The sequence below is a fragment of the Balaenoptera borealis genome, assembly GCF_965194805.1.
Source record: "Balaenoptera borealis genome assembly, chromosome: X".
NCBI classification, from domain to species: Eukaryota; Metazoa; Chordata; class Mammalia; order Artiodactyla; family Balaenopteridae; genus Balaenoptera; species Balaenoptera borealis.
The window spans coordinates 56,316,466-56,337,500 of record NC_138881.1 but is presented as its reverse complement, the minus strand read 5'-3'; the positions used below and the strand labels follow the sequence as shown (position 1 = coordinate 56,337,500).

At 37.7% G+C, this 21,035-nt stretch overlaps 1 protein-coding gene across 5 annotated transcripts in view; it reads left to right on the top strand.

Annotated features, from left to right (window-relative positions):
* OPHN1 (oligophrenin 1) overlaps positions 1-21,035 on the top strand; it is a 617,232-nt gene that overhangs the window by 224,477 nt on the left and 371,720 nt on the right. For 4 of the 5 annotated variants that reach the window (XM_082376596.1, XM_082376595.1, XM_082376597.1 and 1 more), the window contains one exon: positions 13,862-13,923. In XM_082376596.1, coding sequence (XP_082232722.1) covers positions 13,862-13,923 — 62 coding nt within the window. Of the gene's footprint in view, positions 1-13,546; positions 13,701-13,861; positions 13,924-21,035 lie in introns of all 5 variants that reach the window. The other variant, XM_082376599.1, reaches the window with a different exon arrangement.

Sequence of the window (21,035 nt, the reverse complement as noted above, 5' to 3'; positions counted from 1 at the left end):
ATATATTTGCTTGTAGTTGTCTCTTATGTTACTTTGCATTTATGAGGTTTCAGTTGTAACTTTGTTTTCAATTCTACTTTTATTGATTTTAGTCCTCTCCCTGTTTTTCTTGATGAGTCTGGCTAAAGGTTTATCAATTTTGTTTATTTTTTCAAAGAATCAGCTTTCAGTTTCATTGATCTTTTCTATTATTTTCTTCATCTCTAGTTCATATATTTCTTCTCTGGTCTTTATGATTTCTTTCCTTCTACTAACTTTGGCTATTTTTTTTCTTCTTTGGTTGCTTTAGGTGTAAATTTACCTTGTTTATTTGGGATTTTTTTGTTTCCATAGGTAAGATATTATTGCTGTAAACTTCCCTCTTAGAACTGCTTTTGCTGGTCCCATAGGTTTTGGATTGTTGTGTTTTCATTGTCATTTGTCTCTAGGTATATTTTGATTTCCTCTTTGATTTCTTCAGTGATCCATTGGTTGTGAAGTAGCATATTTTTTAGCCTCCATATGTTTGTGTTTTTTACAGTTTTTTTGTTGTAGTTGATTTCTGATCTCATAGCATTGTGATCTGAAAAGATGCTTGATATGATGTCAATTTTCTTAAATTTACTGAGGCTTGCTTTATGGCCCATCATGTGATGTACCCTGTAGAATGTTTCATGTGCACTTGTAAAGAATGTGCATTCTGCTGCTTTCAGATGGAATGCTCTATAAATATCAATTATGTCCATCTGGTCTAATGTGTTATTTAAGGTCTGTCTTTCCTTATTGATTTTTTGTCTGGATGATCTGTCCATTGGTGTAAGTGGGGTGTTAAATTCCCACACAATTATTGTTTTAGTGTGTGTTTCTCCTTTTATGGCTGTTAGCATTTGCCTTATATGCTGAGGTGTTCCTATGTTGATTGCATATATATTTATAATCTTTATATCTTCTTCTTCTTGGACTGATCCATTGATCATTATGTAGTGTCCTTCTTTGTCTGTTTTAACAGTCTATACTTTAAAGCCTATTTTGTCAGAGATGAGTATTGCTCCTCCAGCTTTCTTTTGATTTATTTTTGCATGGAATACCTTTTTCCATCCCCTCAATTTCAGTATGTGCCCCTAGATCTGAAATGGGTGTCGTATAGACAGCATATATATGGGTATTGTTTTTGTATCCATTCTGTCACTCTATGTCTTATGGTTAGAGCATTTAATCCATTTACATTTAAGTTAATTACTGTTATATATGTTCTTATTGCCATTTTGTTAATTATTTTGGATTTGTCTTTGTAGGTTTTTTTCTTCCCTTCCTCTTTTTCTCTTCTCTTGTGATTTGATGACTATCTTTATTGTTGTGTTTGGATTGCTTTTTCTTTTTTGTGTGTATATCTAATATAGAATCTTTTTTGAAAGATAAATGTTTGTGTTTATTATAAATATTTAACTTTAGGTAAGAGGCTGGATGTATTTTAATGAAAGGTAGTCATGCAAGTTTCATTCTTAGTATCTTACATCCTTATTTTAAAAATAAAGGAAAGCTAGTCTTAAGGTTATTGTCAATTAATAGTTCATACACAGAAGATGAATGTTTTAGGTTTTTTTTTGTCATGAAGATCTTGAATATCAATTGATGTATAAAAACTTTATAGCATAAAAATGCAGCTCCCCTTCCCTTGGTAGCACTCTCTTTTCATCCTTTGTTTTTTTTTTTTTTAACATCTTTATTGGAGTATAATTGCTTTACAATGGTGTGTTAATTTCTACTTTATAACAAAGTAAATCAGTTATACATATACATATGTTCCCATATCTCTTCCCTCTTGCATCTCCCTGCCTCCCACTCTCCCTCTCCCACCCCTCTAGGTGGTCACAAAGCACAGAGCTGATCTCCCTGTGCTGTGCGGTTGCTTCCCACTAGCTATCTATTTTACGTTTGGTAGCGTATATATGTCCATGCCACTCTCTCACTTTGTCACAGCTTACCCTTCCCCCTCCCTATATCCTCAACTCCATTCTCCAGTAGTTCTGTGTCTTTACTCCTGTCTTGCCACTAGGTTCTTCATGACCCTTTTTTTCCCCCTTGGATTCCATATATATGTGTTAGCATACTGTATTTGTTTTTCTCTTTCTGACTTACTTCACTCTGTATGACGGATTCTAACTGCATCCACCTCACTACAAATAACTCCATTTCGTTTCTTTTTATGGCTGAGTAATATTCCATTGTATATATGTGCCACATCTTCTTTATCCATGCATCCGATGATGGACACTTAGGTTGCTTCCATGTCCTGGCTATCGTAAATAGAGCTGCAATGAACATTTTGGTACATGACTCTTTTTGAATTATGGTTTGCTCAGGGTATATGCCCAGTAGTGGGATTGCTGGGTCGTATGGTAGTTCTATTTTTAGTTTTTTTTTCTAAACATCTTTATTGAAGTATAATTGCTTTACAATGGTGTGTTAGTTTCTGCTTTATAACAAAGTGAATCAGTTATACATATACATATGTTCCCATATCTCTTCCCTCTTGAAACTCCCTCCCTCCCACCCTCCCCATCCCACCCCTCTAGGTGGTCACAAAGCACCGAGCTGATCTCCCTTTGCTATGCGGCTACTTCCCACTAGCTATCTATTTTACATTTGGTAGTGTATATATGTCCATGACACTCTCTCACTTTGTCACAGCTTACCCTTCCTCCTCCCCATATCCTCAAGTCCATTCTCTAGTAGGTCTGTGTCTTTATTCCCATCTTGCCACTAGGTTCTTCATGACCTTTTTTTTTCCCTTAGATTCCATATATATGTGTTAGCATACTGTTATTTGTTCTTCTCTTTCTGACTTACTTCACTATGTATGACAGACTCTAACTCCATCCACCTCATTACAAATACCTCCATTTCATTTCTTTTTATGGCTTAGTAATACTCCATTGTATATATGTGCCACATCTTCTTTATCCATTCATCTGTCGATGGACATTTAGGTTGCTTCCATGTCCTGGCTATTGTAAATAGAGCTGCAATGAACATTTTGGTACATGACTCTTTTTGAACTATGGTTTTCTCAGGGTATATGCCCAGTAGTGGGATTGCTGGGTCGTATGGTAGTTCTATTTGTAGTTTTTTAAGGAACCTCCATACTGTTCTCCATAGTGGCTGTATCAATTTACATTCCCACCAACAGTGCAAGAGTGTTCCCTTTCCTCCACACCCTCTCCAGCATTTATTGTTTCTAGATTTTTTGATGATGGCCATTCTGACTGGTGTGAGATGATATCTCATTGTAGTTTTGATTTGCATTTCTCTAATGATTAATGATGTTGAACATTCTTTCCATGAGCAATTGAGAAAAAGGTGTATTCTGTTGTTTTTGGGTGGAATGTCCTATAAATATCAATTAAGTCCATCTTGTTTAATGTATCATTTAAAGCTTGTGTTTTCTTATTTATTTTCATTTTGGATGATCTGTCTATTGGTCAAAGTGGGGTGTTAAAGTCCCCTACTATGATTGTGTTGCTGTCGATTTCCCCTTTTATGGCTGTTAGTATTTGCCTCATGTATCGAGGTACTCCTATGTTGGGTGCATAAGTATTTACAATTGTTTTATCTTCTTCTTGGATCGATTCCTTGATTATTATGTAGTGTCCTTCTTTGTCTCTTGTAATAGTCTTTATTTTAAAGTCTATTTTGTCTGATATGAGAATTCCTCCTCCAGCTTTCTTTTGATTTCCATTTGCATGGAATATCTTTTTCCATCCCCTCATTTTCAGTCTGTATGTGTCCCTAGGTCTGAAGTGGGTCTCTTGTAGACAGCATATATATGGGTCTTGTTTTTGTATCCATTTGGCCAGTCTGTGTCTTTTGGTGGGAGCATTTAATCCATTTACATTTAAGGTAATTATCGATATGTATGTTCCTATTCCCGTTTTCTTAAATGTTTTAGGTTTGTTACTGTAGGTGTTTTCCTTCTCTTGTGTTTCTTGCCTCGAGAAGTTCCTTTAGCATTTGTTGTACAGCTGGTTTGGTGGTGCTGAATTCTCTTAGCTTTTACTTGTCTGTAAAGCTTGTAATTTCTCCATCAAATCTGAATGAGATCCTTGCTGGGTAGAGTAATCTTGGTTGTAGGTTTTTCTCCTTCATCACTTTTAATATGTCCTGCCACTCCCTTCTGGCTTGCAGAGTTTCTGCTGAAAAATCAGCTGTTAACCTTATGGGGATTTCCTTTTGTGTTATTTGTTGTTTTTCTCTTGCTGCTTTTAATATGTTTTCTTTATATTTAATTTTTGAAAGTTTGATTAATATGTGTCTTGGCGTGTTTCTCCTTGGATTTATCATGTATGGGACTCTCTGTGCTTCCAAGACTTGATTAACTATTTCCTTTCCCATATTAGGGAAGTTTCCAACTATAATCTCTTCAAATATTTTCTCAGTCCCTTTCTTTTTCTCTTCTTCTTCTGGGACCCCTAAAATTCGATTGTTGGTGCATTTAATGTTGTCCCAGTGGTCTCTGAGACTGTCCTCAGTTCTTTTCATTCTTTTTTCTTTATTCTGCTCTGCAGTAGTTATTTACAGTATTTTATTTTCCCGGTCACTTCTCCATTCTTCTGCCTCAGTTATTCTTCTATTGATCCCTTCTAGAGTATTTTTATTTTCATTTATTGTGTTTTTCATCGTTGCTTGGTTCCTTTTTAGTTCTTCTAGGTCTTTGTTAAATATTTCTTGCATTTTGTCTATTCTATTTCCAAGATTTTGGATCATGTTTACTCTCATTATTCTGAATTCTTTTTCAGGTAGACTGCCTATTTCCTCTTCATTTGTTAGGCCTGGTGTGTTTTTACCCTGCTCCTTCATCTGCTCTGTGTTTTTCTGTCTTCCCTTTTTCCTTATCTTACTGTGTTTGGGGTCTCCTTTTCACAGGCTGCAGGTTCGTAGTTCCTGTTGTTTTTGGTGTCTGTCCCCAGTGGCTTAGGTTGGTTCAGTGGGTTGTGTAGGCTTCCTGGTGGAGGGGACTAGTGCCTGTGTTGTGGTGGATGAGGCTGGATCTTGTCTTTCTGGTGGGCAGGTCCACGTCTGGGGTGTGTTTTGGGGTGTCTGTGGCCTTATTATGATTTTAGGCAGCCTCTCTGCTAATGGATGGGGCTGTGTTCCTGTCTTGCTAGTTGTTTTGCATAGGGTGTCCAGCACTGTAGCTTGCTGTTCTTTGAGTGAAGCTGGGTCTTGGCATTGAGATGGAGATCTCTGGGAGATTTTCGCCATTTGATATTATGTGGAGCTGGGAGGTCTCTTGTGGACCAGTGTCCTGAAGTTGGCTCTCCCACCTCAGAGGCACAGCATTGACTCCTGGCTGGAGCACCAAGAGCCTTTCAACCACACGGCTCAGAATAAAAGGTAGAAAAAATAGAAATAAAGAAAGAAAGAAATAGGGTAAAGTAAAATGAAATAAAATAAAGTAAGATAAAATAAAATAAACTTATTAAAATAAAAAATAATTATAAGAAAAAAATTTTTTTAAGTAAAAAAAAAAAAACAAAAAACAAAAAATGGATGGACAGAACCCTAGGACAAATGGTGAAAGCAAAGCTATACAGACAAAATCTCACACAGAAGCATATACATACACACTCACAAAAAGAGGAAAAGGGTAAAAAATAATATATCTTGCTCCCAAAGTCCACCTCCTCAGTTTGGGATGATTCGTTTTTTGTTCAGGTATTCCACAAATACAGGGTACATCAAGTTGACTGTGGAGCTTTAATCCGCTGCTCCTGAGGTTGCTGGGAGAAATTTCCCTTCCTCTTCTTTGTTCGCACAGCTCCCGGGGTTCAGCTTTGGATTTGGACCCGCCTCTCCGTGTAGGTCACCTGAGGGTGTCTGTTCTTCGCTCACACAGGACGGGGTTAAAGAAGCAGCTGCTTCGGGAGCTGTGGCTCACTGAGGCCGGGGGGAGGGAGGGGTACAGGTGCGGGGCGAGCCTGCAGCGGCAGAGGCCGGCGTGACGTTGCAGCAGCCTGAGGCGTGCTGTGTGTTCTCCCAGGGAAGTTGTCCCTGGATCACGAGACCCTGGCAGTGGTAGGCCAGGGGAAGGTGTGGATAGTGCCCTGTGCTCACACACAGGCTTCTTGGTGGTGGCAGCCGCAGCCTTAGCGTCTCATGCCCGTCTCTGGGGTGCATGCAGATAGCCGCGGCTCGCGCCCGTCTCTGGGGCTCATTTAGGTGGCACTCTGAATCCCCTGTCCTCATGCACCAGGAAACAAAGAGGCAAGAAAAAGTCTCTTGCCTCTTCAGCAGCTCCAGACTTTTTCCTGGACTCCCTGCCGGCTAGCTGTGGCGCACTAACCCCTTCAGGCTGTGTTCACACAGCCAACCTCAGTCCTCTCCCTGCAATCCAACTGAAGCCCGAGCCTCAGCTCCCAGCCCCTGCCCGCCCCGGCGGGAGAGCAGACAAGCCTCTTGGGCTGGTGAGTGCTGGTCTGCGCTGATCCTCTGTGTGGGAATCTTTCCGTTTTGCCCTCCGCACCCCTGTGGCTGTGCTCTCCTCCGTGGCTCCAAAGCTCCCCCCCTCTGCCACCTGCAATCTCTGCCTGTGAAGGGACTTCTTAGTGTGTGGAAACCTTTCCTCCTTCACAGCTCCCTCCCACTGGTGCGGGTCCCATCCCTATTCTTTTGTCTCTGTTGTTTCTTTTTTCTTTTGCCCTACCCAGGTACGTGGGGAGTTTCTTGCCTTTTAAGAGGTCTGACGTCTTCTGCCAGCGTTCAGTGGGTGTTCTTTAGGAGCAGTTCCACGTGTGGATGTATTTCTGATGTATCTTTGGGGAGGAAGGTGATCTCTGCGTCTTACTCTTCCACCATCTTCTCCTCTCCATCCCTATTATAGAATTTTGTTTCGTTGTTACCATTAGGTTTTGGTATTGCAGTCTATATATATATACTGGATTTTTTAATGTTGTTGGTCTCTTAATTTCAAATTCATTTCCAGTGTCCTGCATTTGTACTCTCCTCATGATCGCTGGTTTTGATATCTTATTTGTGTGTGGATGATTTGCTACCTTTACTGTATGTTTGCCTTTACCTGTAAACTTTCCCATTAATAATTTTCTTCTTTCTAGTTTGGCCTTTTCTTTTCTGCCTCGAGAAGTTCCTTTAGCATTTGTTTTAAAGATAGTGTAGTGGTGCTGAATTGCGTTAGCTTTTGTTTCTCTGTAAAGTTTTTGATTTCTCTGTAAAATCTGAATGAGAGCCTTCCATCCCTCCTGGCCTGCAAATTTTCTGCTAAAAATCAGCTGATAACCTTATGGGGAAATCCCTTGGTTGTTATTTGTTGCCTTTCCCTTGTTTCTTTTATTTTCACACTTTCATTAAATTTTTTCAGTTTGATTCCTATGTGTCTCAGCATGTTCCTCCTTGGGTTTATCCTGCCTGGGACTCTCTGTGCTACCTGAACTTGGGTGACTATTTCCTTTCCCATGTTATTGACGTTTTCAGCTATTATCTCTTCAATTATTTTCTCAGGCCTTTTCTCTCTCTCTTCTCCTTATGGGACCCCTATAATGGTGGGGGGGAACTTGTGCCTGTCCACTGGTTGGTAGAGCTGGGTCTTGTCCCTTTGGTGAGCAGGGCCATGTAATGGGGTGTGTTTAGATGCTGCTGTGGGCTCAGGAAGACCTAATGCAGCCTGTCTGCTGATGGGTGGGGCTGTGTTCCTACCCTGCTGGTTCTTTGGCCTGATGCATCTCAGCACTGGAGCCTACAGCATGTTTGGTAGGATCAGGTCTTGCTGACAAAATTCTGGCCTCCCCAGGAGAGCTCACTCCAATGAGTACTCCCTGGTACTTCCACCACCAGTGTCCTTTTCCCCCACAGCCACCCCCAAGCTCCCCAGGAAACCCTCCAAGACTAGCTGGTAGGTCTGGCCCAGGCTCCTACGAAGTCACTGCTTTTTTCCTGGGTCCCTGTGCACACAAGACCTTGTGTGTGCCCTCCAAGTGTGGAGTTTCTGTTTCACCCAGTCCTGTGGTGTTCCTGTGATTCAGCTCTACTGGCCTTCAAATAAATGCTCTGGTGGCTCTCTTCCTGATGCCTGACCCCCAGACTTGGGAGACTGATGTGGGGCTCCAAACTCTCACTCTTGTGGGAGAACCTCTGCTGTATATTTATTTTCCAGTTTGTCGGTTGCCCACCCAGTTGGTATGGGATTTGATTGTATAGTGAGTGTGCCCTTTCTACCATCTCGTGGTTTCTTCTTTGTCTTTATATGTAGAATATCTTTTTTGGTAAGTTCCAGTCTTTTTCTCTTGTTGTTCAGCAGTTAGTTGTAATTTTGGTGTTTTCATGAGAGGAAGTAAGCTCAAGTTCTTCTACTCTGCCATCTTGTCTCCAATCTTTATATCTTTTATTGTTTTAATGCTAGTCATTCTAAGAAGCATGAGTTGATATCTCATCATGGTTTTGATTTGCTTTTTCCTAATGATTAGTGACTCCAAGCATCTTTTCATATACCTGTTGGCTGTTTCAATATCTTCTTTGGGAAAATGTCTATTCAGCTCCTTCATACATTGTTAATTGAATTATTTGTTTGTTTTTGGTATTGAGTCGATGAATTCTTTATATATCCTGGATATTACTCCCTTATTAGATACAGGATTTGCAGATGTTACCTCCCATTCCACAGGTTGCCTTTTCATTTCGTTAGTCATTTCTTTTGTTGTGCAGAAGCTTTTTAGTTTGATGTAGTCTCACTTGTGAATTTTTTAATTTTGTTGTTTGTGTTTTAGGTGTCACATCCAAAAACTCATTGCCAAGAGCAATGTTGAGAAGTTTTTCCCCTATATTTTCTTCTAGGAGATTTGTGGCTTCAGTCTCACATTTAGATATTTAATCCATTACAGATTAAATTTCGTGAGTGGTGTAAGATAAGGTCTAGTTTCATTCTTTTACATGTGAATATCCAATTTTCCCATCACCATTTATTGGAGAAACTGTCTTTTCTCCATTGAGTATTCTTGGCTCTCTTGTCCAGTGTTGGTGTGGGTTTATTTATGGGCTCTCAAATTTGTCCCATAGGTGTCTGTTTTTAATGCCGTGTTGTTTTTATTACTATAGATTTAAAATATAGTTTGAAATCAGGACGTGTGATGTCTTCAGCTTCGTTCCTCTTTCTCAGGATTACTTTGGCTATTTGTGGTCTTTTGTGGTGCCACACAAATTTTAGAACTGATTTTTCTACTGCTGTAAAAAAATGCCAGTGGGATCTTGATAGGGATTACATTGAGTCTATAGATGTCTCTAGGTAGTATTGTCATTTTAACAATATTAATTTTTCCAATCCCTGAACACAGGATGTCCTTCCATTTATTTGTGTCTTTTTCTTTTTCTTTTTTGCAGTTTCTTTTAGTTTTCAGTGTAGAGATTTTTTACTTTCTCGGTTAAATTTATTCCTTCGTATTTTATTGTTTGATATTATTGTAAATGGGATCATTTTCTTTATTTCTTTTTCAGATAACTCGGTGTTAGTGTATAGAAATTCTTCTGAATTTTGTGTGTTGGTTTCTATCCAGTAACTTTACTGGATTTGTTGATTATATCTAACAATTTTTTGGTGGAATCTTTAGGATTTTCTATATATAAAATCATGTCATCTGCAAATAAAGACAACTTAACTTCCTCCTTTCCAATTCTGATGCCATTTATTTCTTTTCCTTGCCTGATTGCTCTGGCTAGGACTTTCAGACTGTGTTTAATAGGAGTGGTGAGAGTGGGCACCCTTGTCTTGTTCCTCATCCTAGAAGAAAAGTTTCAGACTTTCACGATGGAGTATGATGTTAGCAGTGGGCGTGCCATACATGGCCTTTATTATGTTGAGGTATGTTCCTTTTGTACCTAACTTATTGAGAGTTTTTAATGACAAACAGATGTTGTATTTTGTCAAATTCTTTTTCTGTACCTATTGAGATGAACATAATTTTTGTCTTTCATTCTATTAATGTGATATATCAGTTTTATTGATATTCATATGTAAAACTACTCTGGCATCCCAGAGATGAATACCACTTGATCATGGTGTATTGTGCATTTAATGTACTGCTGAATTCTGCTTACTAGTATTTTTTTTTGAGAATTTTTGCATCTATATACATCAGGGATATTGGCCTGTAGTTTTCTGAGAGTTCTTTCATATCTGATATTTCATTTAATCCTCACAGCCACCCTTAGGAGTAGCTAGGATTTCTCTCATTTCATAGACAAGCAAAGATTGGGGGAGGTGTAATGGATGTGCTTTGTAAAGAAAAATGGTGCAAGAATCCTGGGAACTGAGTTTGGTTCCCTACTCCACACTACTCACCAACCTAGACAAATTACTCTCAATTTATCCATTTAATGCCTCAATTTCCTCACCCATAAAATGAGGATATTACTAATTGTTACTTCAGAGTGGTTATGGATATAGAATGAAAAAATTAGTTTCCAGCAGATTTTATAAAGTGTTAAGTGTCATTTTCCTTGTGTTAGAAGCACTGTGTTTGAATAAAAAGCACATATGACTTACTAGCTCTGTGACCTTTGGCAAGTTACTCAAATTCTCTGAGTCCCACTTTCCTTACCTAGAGATAATAATTCCTATTTCACAGAACTGTTTCATGATTAAATAAGATAATACATGCACAGCTCCAAGCACACAGAAAAGCCTTTTAAAAAATGTTAGTTTTGTTCCTTCTTGAATGTAAGGCAGACATACTCAACCCTGGCTACACGTTAGAATAATCTAGGGAACTTAAATAACAATGCTTCATCCCTCCTCATAACAATTAAACCCAGATTCACCTGCTAAGTGTCAAAAAGCCTAGTTGTTGTGACACAATACAATTGTTGAAGTGCACACCCAGAGGTTGAGTTAGGAAATAAAGCTTAATTACCTGAGAGTGTGTTCTTATATTGAACAAAAAAAAATGGTTGAACAAAGAAAATGACAACAACAAAACTATGTTTTTGTAGTACAGAGAGCAGTAAACCCCAGCTAGTCTCTTGTTATTACTTTTTAAAATTTTTAATTTTTTAACTTTAAATATTTTAAAAAAATTATTGACTTTTGTCCTTTTCTTATTATATTTCACTAGCAGTTCCTTGACCCAGTTTTATCAGGATTTGGACAATAGGTCCAAAAACAAAAACAACAATATATATATATTGGTCCATAGTAACAGAGGGGACTCAGATGGTCGTAAACAACTCTTCATGCAACAGCCACCATTAGCAGCCATCCTGCTCACACACCTCTAGTGACAGTAGTGGTAACCAACTTGTCTAGGTGTGCCCAGGGCTATCACAGTTATAAAACTGAACAACCCACATTCCAGGAAAACCTCCAGTACCTGTTTGCCCAGGACTGTTAGTCACCCTAAATGACAGGGGCGCACTCTCTCCTGAGGCAGGCCATTTCTCACTTTCAGTATCCATTAAAACCTTTTCCTTCATATTAATCCTAAAATCATCTCCCTGCATTCTGGTTTTGTTTCTCCTTGGGTTCCTGAAGAGCTTTTGTGGGACTGTAGATACGAAAGGCATGTGGTATGTTAGAAAGAACAATAGATGTGCTAAGAGATGAGGAGGATTCTAGTTTAGGGGACAGGATAGAGAAATATAAGGAATATGACTTTTAGAGAGAGAAAGACCCGGATTTTTAGCCTCATTCTATCATCTTCCTGCTATGTGATATTTGATGAGTGACTTGACCCCTTTGGGCTTCAGTTGCCTAACTTGTCAGGTAGGCATGATGATATACCTGAGAGTGTTGTTGTAAGGACTAAATCTTTAAGAAGGTAAATGTAGAGTGCCAACACATAGTAGATAATAAACATTATCCCTTCTCCCCCATTGCAAATTTCTGTTCTTCTAGTGTCAGTTCTGCCACTTACTGGAAAGGTGACTGGACAAGTCACTTCTTCCTCCTTGGCCTTCAATTTATACATATATAGATAAGCTAAATATTCTTTTGTATCCCTTCAAACTCTAATAACTACTATTTTGAAGTCCCTAACATTTTACCACAAATAGGAAGTATATTCTCAAATGGTATATGAATTAAAGAGAAGATATTGAAAGCCTAGAAAAACAAATGCATTCATATTAATATTTTAAATCAAAAATAGGTTTTTCTTCCTAAGAGAGCTAGACAACTAATCCAGCATTCCTAGTACCAAGGAAGCTAAGTTCACGATCAATACAGGGCATCAGACAATGGCATTTCTTTCTTCTGAGGATTAAGTTGCCGCACACACTCAGGAAAGTCACTGTTGCAAACACGGCAAATTAAAAGCTCAAACTCAGCATAAAGAAGAAAAATACGCTAATCAGAAAGAGTAAATAGGAAAAGATGAAAATATTCACTGATCTCCTGTCTCTAAATACTTTATGCTACAAAAGGAGTCAGAGGTATATTTTTGTTATTCTGGCACTTTTCCGGGGAAGATCAGTTTGCCTCTAAAGGAAATGTCACAAGTGCATATAATATAGGAACATTTAAAGGAAAAGTTTGACTTCGTGAAATATAATTGTGTCAAGCCTTTTGACTCAGGGTTTAATCCTCACAATAAATTTGTTAGGAACATGTAATTATCCCTAATTTGAATAGGAGAAAACTAAGGCTCAGAAGAGGCTAAGCAACGTGTTCAAGGTCACACAGAAAATAAATGGCAGAACTAGGTTTCAAATTCAGATACATCTTGCTGCCAGAGCTAAGGTCTTGCCACTCTCACACTGCCCACACCTCCAGGTGTAGGTAACCAAAGAATAAGTTACTAAATAACATCTGAATAGATGATCAAACAGAGATGGGAGGAGCTGCTACTACCGGAATCTAGGGTTTTAAAATGAATCAGGCTTCATTATTCATGAGGAAAAAAATTCAAAATTCAACAATACTAAGGATGCCTCTCAGTGAGCTTTGGCTAAATGATTACATTATTTTATAAATTGAGACATTATTTACACATAAAATGCACCATTTAAAAGTGTGCAACTCAGTGGCTTTTAGTATATTCACAGAGTTGTGCAAGCATTGCTACAATACAATTCCAGATCATTTTCACACCCCCAAAAGAAACCACAAACCCATTAGCATCAATCCCCATTCCCACCTTCCCCCTACATTCAGTGAACCACTGATTTACTTCTTGTCTCTCTGGATTTGCCTAGTCTAGACATTTCATTTAAACAAAATCATACAATATGTGGCTTTTTGTGACTGGCTTCTTTCACTGAGCATAATGTTTTCAAAGTTATTCTGTGTTGTACTGAGTATCAATCCTTTGTTTCTTTTCATTGCCACACATTGTTCTATTGTATAGCTGTATCACAACTGTTTAACCATTCAGCGATTGAAGAACACTTTCATTCTTTCCATTTACTGGCTATTACGAATAATGCAGTCAACAACATTTGTATATAATTGTTTGTGTGGATATGTTTTCAGTTCTTTAAGGAATATACCTAGGCATGGAATTGCTGAATCATGTGGTAACTCTGTTTAACTTTTTAAAAATCTTATGCTCATTTATTTTTTTTTTAGCGTTTTCCAAAGTCACCTTAAACTTATACAGTGTTATATGTTGATTATATCTCAGTACAACTGGAGGAAAAAAATTGGGGTAGGAGCATTAGCAAAACAAAAACAAAAACAAGAACAAAAACAAAAGAAGAAAAAGGAAATAAATATGCAGCAGGTACTGAACTCCTTCTTCTGTTGTCCTTAGATTTGACACCTTCCTCTAGTGCCCACATCATCTTGGGGCACTGATCTCTACCTCCTGTCCCATAGATTTCTGCCCACTTGCCTATTAAGTACCATGATTAATTTGGTTTATCTTTTATTCTGTCATTTCAGCCGAATCCTTCAAGGAATTTGCCGAATTGCTCAACGAAGTAGAAAACGAGAGGATGATGATGGTAGGTCATTAACACTGGGCCTAGAACCAAGATCGTCTCTGATCTTGGGAATTTTTCTTGTCCTCATTGGTTGGAGTGACACTATGTTGTTTCAGTTTCTGTCTCATCATTACCTGGGTACTGTAAAGACAGGGAATCGATCTGATTATTCTATCTCAAGTTCCCATCCTGAGAGTTTAGCATTAGGTAGAGGGAAATTAGTCTATTCATTTCAGTGAGATAAGATTTCATAGGACATTAAATTCGACTGTTGAACATGTTGACAAAAATTGTGGTCCTTAGTGTTCTTAAACAAATTATCTATTTATTTATGTGTTTATGTGCTTTTAGAATTAATAATGTGAGCTTTATATTTGATATATGGTTGCTTTATTTAAATCTATGTGAAAACGTTTTTCCTTACATTTAAAGTCTAATTTATTAATATTAATAGACTTTAATATTTAGAGCAGTGTTCGTTTTACAGAAAAATTGAGTGGAAAGTGCAGAGAGATTTCATATACAGTTGCCCTTTGAACAACACAGGTTTGATCTGTGTGTGTCCACTTATATGTGGGTCCTTTTCAACGAATACTACAGTACTACATGATCTGAGTTCAGTTGAATCTATTGTTGTGGAACCTCAGATACTGAAAGACTGACTGTAAAGTTATATGCAGACTTTTCACTGCACAGTGTGTGGGGGGGGTCAGTGCCCTTGACCTTTGCACTGTTCAAGGGTAAACTGTACTCCCTTTCTTCCCCCACCCCTCCCCATACAGTTTCCTCTATTATTATCTTGCATGTGTGGTACATTTGTTTCAGTTAATGAACCAACATCAACGCAATATTATTAAGTACATAGTTACATTAGGGTTCACTCTTTATTGAATATTTTATGGGTTTTGACAAATGCTTAATGACATATATTCACCTTCAAAGGTTCATCATAAAGAATATTTTCATGGCCCTAAAAATCCCCTGTGATTCCCCCTTCCTTCTCTGACATCCAAACCCCTGGCAAACACTGATCTTTTTACTGTGTTTTGCCTCTTCTAGAATATCATACAGTTGGAGTCATACAGTATATAGCCTTTTCAGATTGGCTCCTTTGACTTAGCAATATGCATTTAAAGTTCCTCTATGTCTTTTCATGGCTTGATAGCTCATTTCATTTTGCCATTGAATAATATATACGCATATATTATAATATATATTCCATCATATGGATGTACCACGGTTTGTTCATCCCTACACCTATTGAAGGATATCTTGGTTACTCCCAAGTTTTGGCAATTATGAAAAACCTACCATACACATTTGTGTGCAGATTTTTGTGTGGATGTAAATTTTCAACTCTTTTGATTAATTTCCAAGGAATCCAATTGCTAGATTGTGTGATATTTCTAGATTTGTAAGAAACTGCCAAACTGTCTTCCAAAGTGACTGCCATTTTGCATTCTCACCAGCCTTGAATGAGAGTTATTGTTGCTCCACATGCTCACCAGCATTTGATGTTGGCTGTGTTTTGGATTTTACCCAATTTAATATGTATGTGTAATGGTATATCTTTGCTGTTGTAATTTGTGTTTTCCTGATGACATTTGATTTGGAACATCTTTCCATATGCTTATTTGCCACCTGTAGATCATCTTTGGTGAGGTGTCTGTTCAGGTCTTTTGCCTAGTTTTTAATTGGTTTGTTTGTTTTCTTATTGTTCAGTTTTAAGATTTCTTTGTATATTTTGGATGCCAGTCCTTTATCAGAAATCTGCTTTGCGGCCAAAGCAACAGTCAGCTCTACCCAGCACCAGAGCCTCCCATCAAGCCTCTTAGATAGCCTCAACCACCAGAGGGCAGACAGCAGCAGCAAGAAAACTACAATCCTGCAGCCTGTGGAACAAAAACCACATTTACAGAAAGATAGACAAGATGAAAAGGCAGAGGGCTATATACCAGATGAAGGAACAAGAAAAAACCCCAGAAAAAAATAAATGAAGTGGAGATAGGCAACCTTCCAGAAAGAGAATGCAGAATAATGATAGTGAAGATGATCCAGGACCTCGGAATAAGAACGGAGGCAAAGATTGAGAAGATGCAAGAAATGATTAGCAAAGACCTAGAAGAATTAAAGAACAAACAAACGGAGATGACCAATACAATAACTGAAATGAAAACTACACTAGAAGGAATCAATAGCAGAATTACTGAGGCAGAAGAACGGATAAGTGACATGGAAGACAGAATGGTGGAATTCACTGCTGCGGAACAGACTAAAGAAAAAAGAATGAAAAGAAATGAAGACAGCCTAAGAGACCTCTGGGACAACATTAAACGCAACAACATGCGCATTATAGGGGTCCCAGAAGGAGAAGAGAGAGAAAAAGGACCAGAGAAAATATTTGAAGAGATTATAGTAGAAAACTTCCCTATCATGGGAAAGGAAATAGTCACCGAAGTCCAGGAAGCACAGAGAGTCCCATACAGGATAAACCCAAGGAGAAACACGCCGAGACACATAGTAATCAAAGTGGCAAAAATTAAAGACAAAGAAAAATTATTGAAAGCAGCAAGGGAAAAACGACAAATAACATGCAAGGGAACTCCCATAAGGTTAACAGCTGATTTCTCAGCAGAAACTCTACAAGCCAGAAGGGAGTGGCATGATATACTTAAAGTGATGAAAGGGAAGAACCTACAACCAAGATTACTCTACCCAGCAAGGATCTCATTTAGATTTGATGGAGAAATCAAAAGCTTTACAGACAAGCAAAAGCTAAGAGAATTCAGCACCACCAAACCAGCTCTACAACAAATGCTAAAGGAACTTCTCTAAGTGGGAAACACAAGAGAAGAAAAGGACCTACAAAAACAAACCCAAAACAATTAAGAAAATGGTCATACGAACATACATATCGATAATTACCTTAAACGTGAATGGATTAAATGCTCCAACCAAAAGACACAGGCTTGCTGAATAGATACAAAAACAAGACCCATATATATGCTGTCTACAAGAGACCCACTTTAGACCTAGGGACACATACAGACTGAAAGTGAGGGGATGGAAAAAGATATTCCATGCAAATGGAAATCAAAAGAAAGCTGGAGTAGCTATACTCATATCAGATAAAATAGACTTTAAAATAAAGAATGTTACAAGAGACAAGAAGGACACTACATAATGATCAAGGGATCAATCCAAGAAGAAGATATAACAATTAAAAATATATATGCACCCAACATAGGAGCACCTCAATACATAAGATAACTGCTAACAGCTATAAAAGAGGAAATCGACAGTAACACAACAATAGTGGGGGACTTTAACACCTCACTTACACCAATGGACAGATCATCCAAAATGAAAATAAATAAGGAAACAGAAGCTTTAAATGACACAATAGACCAGATAGATTTAATTGATATTTATAGGACATTCCATCCAAAAACAGCAGATTACACGTTCTTCTCAAGTGCGCACGGAACATTCTCCAGATTAGATCACATCTTGGGTCACAAATCAAGCCTCAGTAAATTTAAGAAAATTGAAATCATATCAAACATCTTTTCTGACCACAACGCTATGAGATTAGAAATGAATTACAGGGAAAAAAACGTAAAAAACACAAACACATGGAGGCTAAACAACACGTTACTAAATAACCAAGAGATAACTGAAGAAATCAAAGAGGAAATCAAAAAATACCTAGAGACAAATGACAATGAAAACACGGCGACCCAAAACCTATGGGATGCAGCAAAAGCAGTTCTAAGAGGGAAGTTTATAGTTAGACAAGCCTACCTAAAGAAACAAGAAAAATCTCAAGTAAACAATCTAACTTTACACCTAAAGAAACTAGAGAAAGAAGAACAAACAAAACCCAAAGTTAGCAGAAGGAAAGAAATCATAAAGATCAGAGCGGAAATAAATGAAATAGAAACAAAGAAAACAGTAGCAAAGATCAATAAAACTAAAAGCTAGTTCTTTGAGAAGATAAACAAAATTGATAAGCCATTAGCCAGACTCATCAAGAAAAAGAGGGAGAGGACTCAAATCAATAAAATCAGAAATGAAAAAGAAGTTACAACAGACACCGCAGAAATACAAAGCATCCTAAGAGACTACTACAAGCAACTCTATGCCAATAAAATGGACAACCTGGAAGAAATGGACAAATTCTTAGAAAGATATAACCTTCCAAGACTGAACCAGGAAGAAACAGAAAATATGAACAGACCAATCACAAGTAATGAAATTGAAACTGTGATTAAAAATCTTCCAACAAACAAAAGTCCAGGACCAGACGGCTTCACAGGTGAATTCTATCAAACATTTAGAGAAGAGCTGACACCCATCCTTCTCAAACTCTTCCAAAAAATTGCAGAGGAAGGAACAGTCCCAAACTCATTCTATGAGGCCACCACCACCCTGATACCAAAACCAGACAAAGACACTACACAAAAAGAAAATTACAGACCAATATCACTGATGAATATAGATGCCAAAATGCTCAACAAAATACTAGCAAACAGAATCCAACAACACATAAAAAGGATCATACACCACGATCAAGTGGGATTTATCCCAGGGATGCAAGGATTCTTCAATATATGCAAATCAATCAATGTGATACACCATATTAACAAATTGAAGAATAAAAACCATATGATCATCTCAATAGATGCAGAAAAAGCTTTTGACCAAATTGAACACCCATTTATGATAAAAACTCTCCAGAAAGTGGGCATAGAGGGAACCTACCTCAACATAATAAAGGCCATATATGACAAACCCACAGCAAACATCATTCTCAATGGTGAAAAACTGAAAGCATTTCCTCTAAGATCAGGAACAAGACAAGGATGTCCACTCTCACCACTATTATTCAGCATAGTTCTGGAAGTCCTAGCCACGGCAATCAGAGAAGATAAAGAAAGAAAAGGAATACAAATTGGAAAAGAAGAAGTAAAACTGTCACTGTTTGCAGATGATATGATACTATACATAGAGAATCCTAAAACTGCCACCAGAAAAGTACTAGAGCTAATTAATGAATATGGTAAAGTTGCAGGATACAAAATTAATGCACAGAAATCTCTTGCATTCCCATACACTAATGATGAAAAATCTGAAAGAGAAATTATGGTAACACTCCCATTTACCATTGCAACAAAAAGAATAAAATACCTAGGAATAAACCTACCTAGGGAGACAAAAGACCTGGATGCAGATAACTATAAGACACTGATGAAAGAAATGAAAGATGATACCAACAGATGGAGAGATATACCATGTTCTTGGATTGGAAGAATCAATATTGTGAAAATGACTATACTACCCAAAGCAATCTACAGATTCAATGCAATCCCTATCAAATTACCAATGGCATTTTTTACGGAACTAGAACAAATCATCTTAAAATTTGTATGGAGACAGAAAAGACCCCGCATAGCCAAAGCAGTCTGAGGGAAAAAAACGGAGCTGGAGGAATCAGACTCCCTGACTTCAGACTATAATACAAAGGTACAGTAATCAAGAAAATATGGTACTAGCACAAAAACAGAAACATAGATCAATGGAACAGGATAGAAAGCCCAGAGATAAACCCACGCATCTATGGTCAACTAATCTATGACAGAGGAGACAAAGATATACAATGGAGAAAAGACAGTCTCTTCAATAAGTGGTGCTGGGAAAACTGGACAGCTACATGTAAAAGAATGAAATTAGAATACTCCCTAACACCATACACAAAAATAAACTCAAAATGGATTAGAGACCTAAATGTAAGACTGGACACTATAAACTCTTAGAGGAAAACATAGGAAGAACACTCTTTGACATAAATCACAACAAGGTCTTTTTTGATCCACTTCCTAGAGTAATGGAAATAAAATCAAAAATAAACAAATGGGACCTAATGAAACGTCAAAGGTTTTGCACAGCAAAGGAAACCATAAACAAGATGAAAAGGCAACCCTCAGAATGGGAGAAAATATTTGCAAAAGAATCAACGGACAAAGGGTTAATCTCCAAAATATATAAACAGCTCATTCAGCTCAATATTAAAGAAACAAACAACCCAGTCCAAAAATGGGCAGAAGACCTAAATAGACATTTCTCCAAAGAAGACATACAGACGGCCACAAAGCACATGAAAAGATGCTCAACATCACTAATTGTTAGAGAAATGCAAATCAAAAGTACAATGAGGTATCACCTCACACAAGTTAGGATGGGCATCATCAGAAAATCTACAAACAACAAATGCTGGAGAGGGTGCAGAGAAAAGGGAACCGTCTTGCACTGTTGGTGGGAATGTAAATTGATACAGCCACTATGGAGAGCAATATGGAGGTTCCTCAAAAAACTAAAAATAGAATTACCATATGACCCAGCAGTCCCACTACTGGGCATATACCCAGAGAAAACCATAATTCAAAAAGACACATGCACCCGAATGTTCATTGCAGCACTATTTACAATAGCCAGGTCATGGAAGCAACGTAAATGCCCATCAACAGACGAATGGATAAAGAAGTTGTGGTACATATATACAATGGAATATTACTCAGCCATAAAAAGGAATGAAATTGAGTCATTTGTTGAGACGTGGATGGATCTAGAGACTGTCATACAGAGTGAAGTAAGTCAGAAAGAGAAAAACAAATATCGTATATTAACGCATGTATATGGAACCTAGAAAAATGATCCAGATGAACTGGGCTGCAGGGCAGAAGTTGAGACACAGATGTAGAGAGCAAACTTATGGACACCAAGGGGGAAAAACTGCAGTGGGGTGGGGATGGTGGTGTGCTGAATTGGGCGATTGGGATTGACATGTATACACTGACATGTATAAAATTGATGACTGATTAAAAAATAAATAAATAAATAAAGAAAAAAGAAAGAAATGTGCTTTGCAAAGAATTTTCCAGTCTGTGGCTTATCTTTTCATTTTCTTAACAATGTCTTTTGTGGAGCAGAAGTTTTAAATTTTAATGAAGTCCAGATTATCATTTCTTTCATAGATCGTGCTTTTGGGGTTGTATCTAAAAAAATCAGCACCAAACCAAAGGTCATTTAGATTTTCTCGTAAGTTATCTTCTAGGATTTTTATAATTCTATGT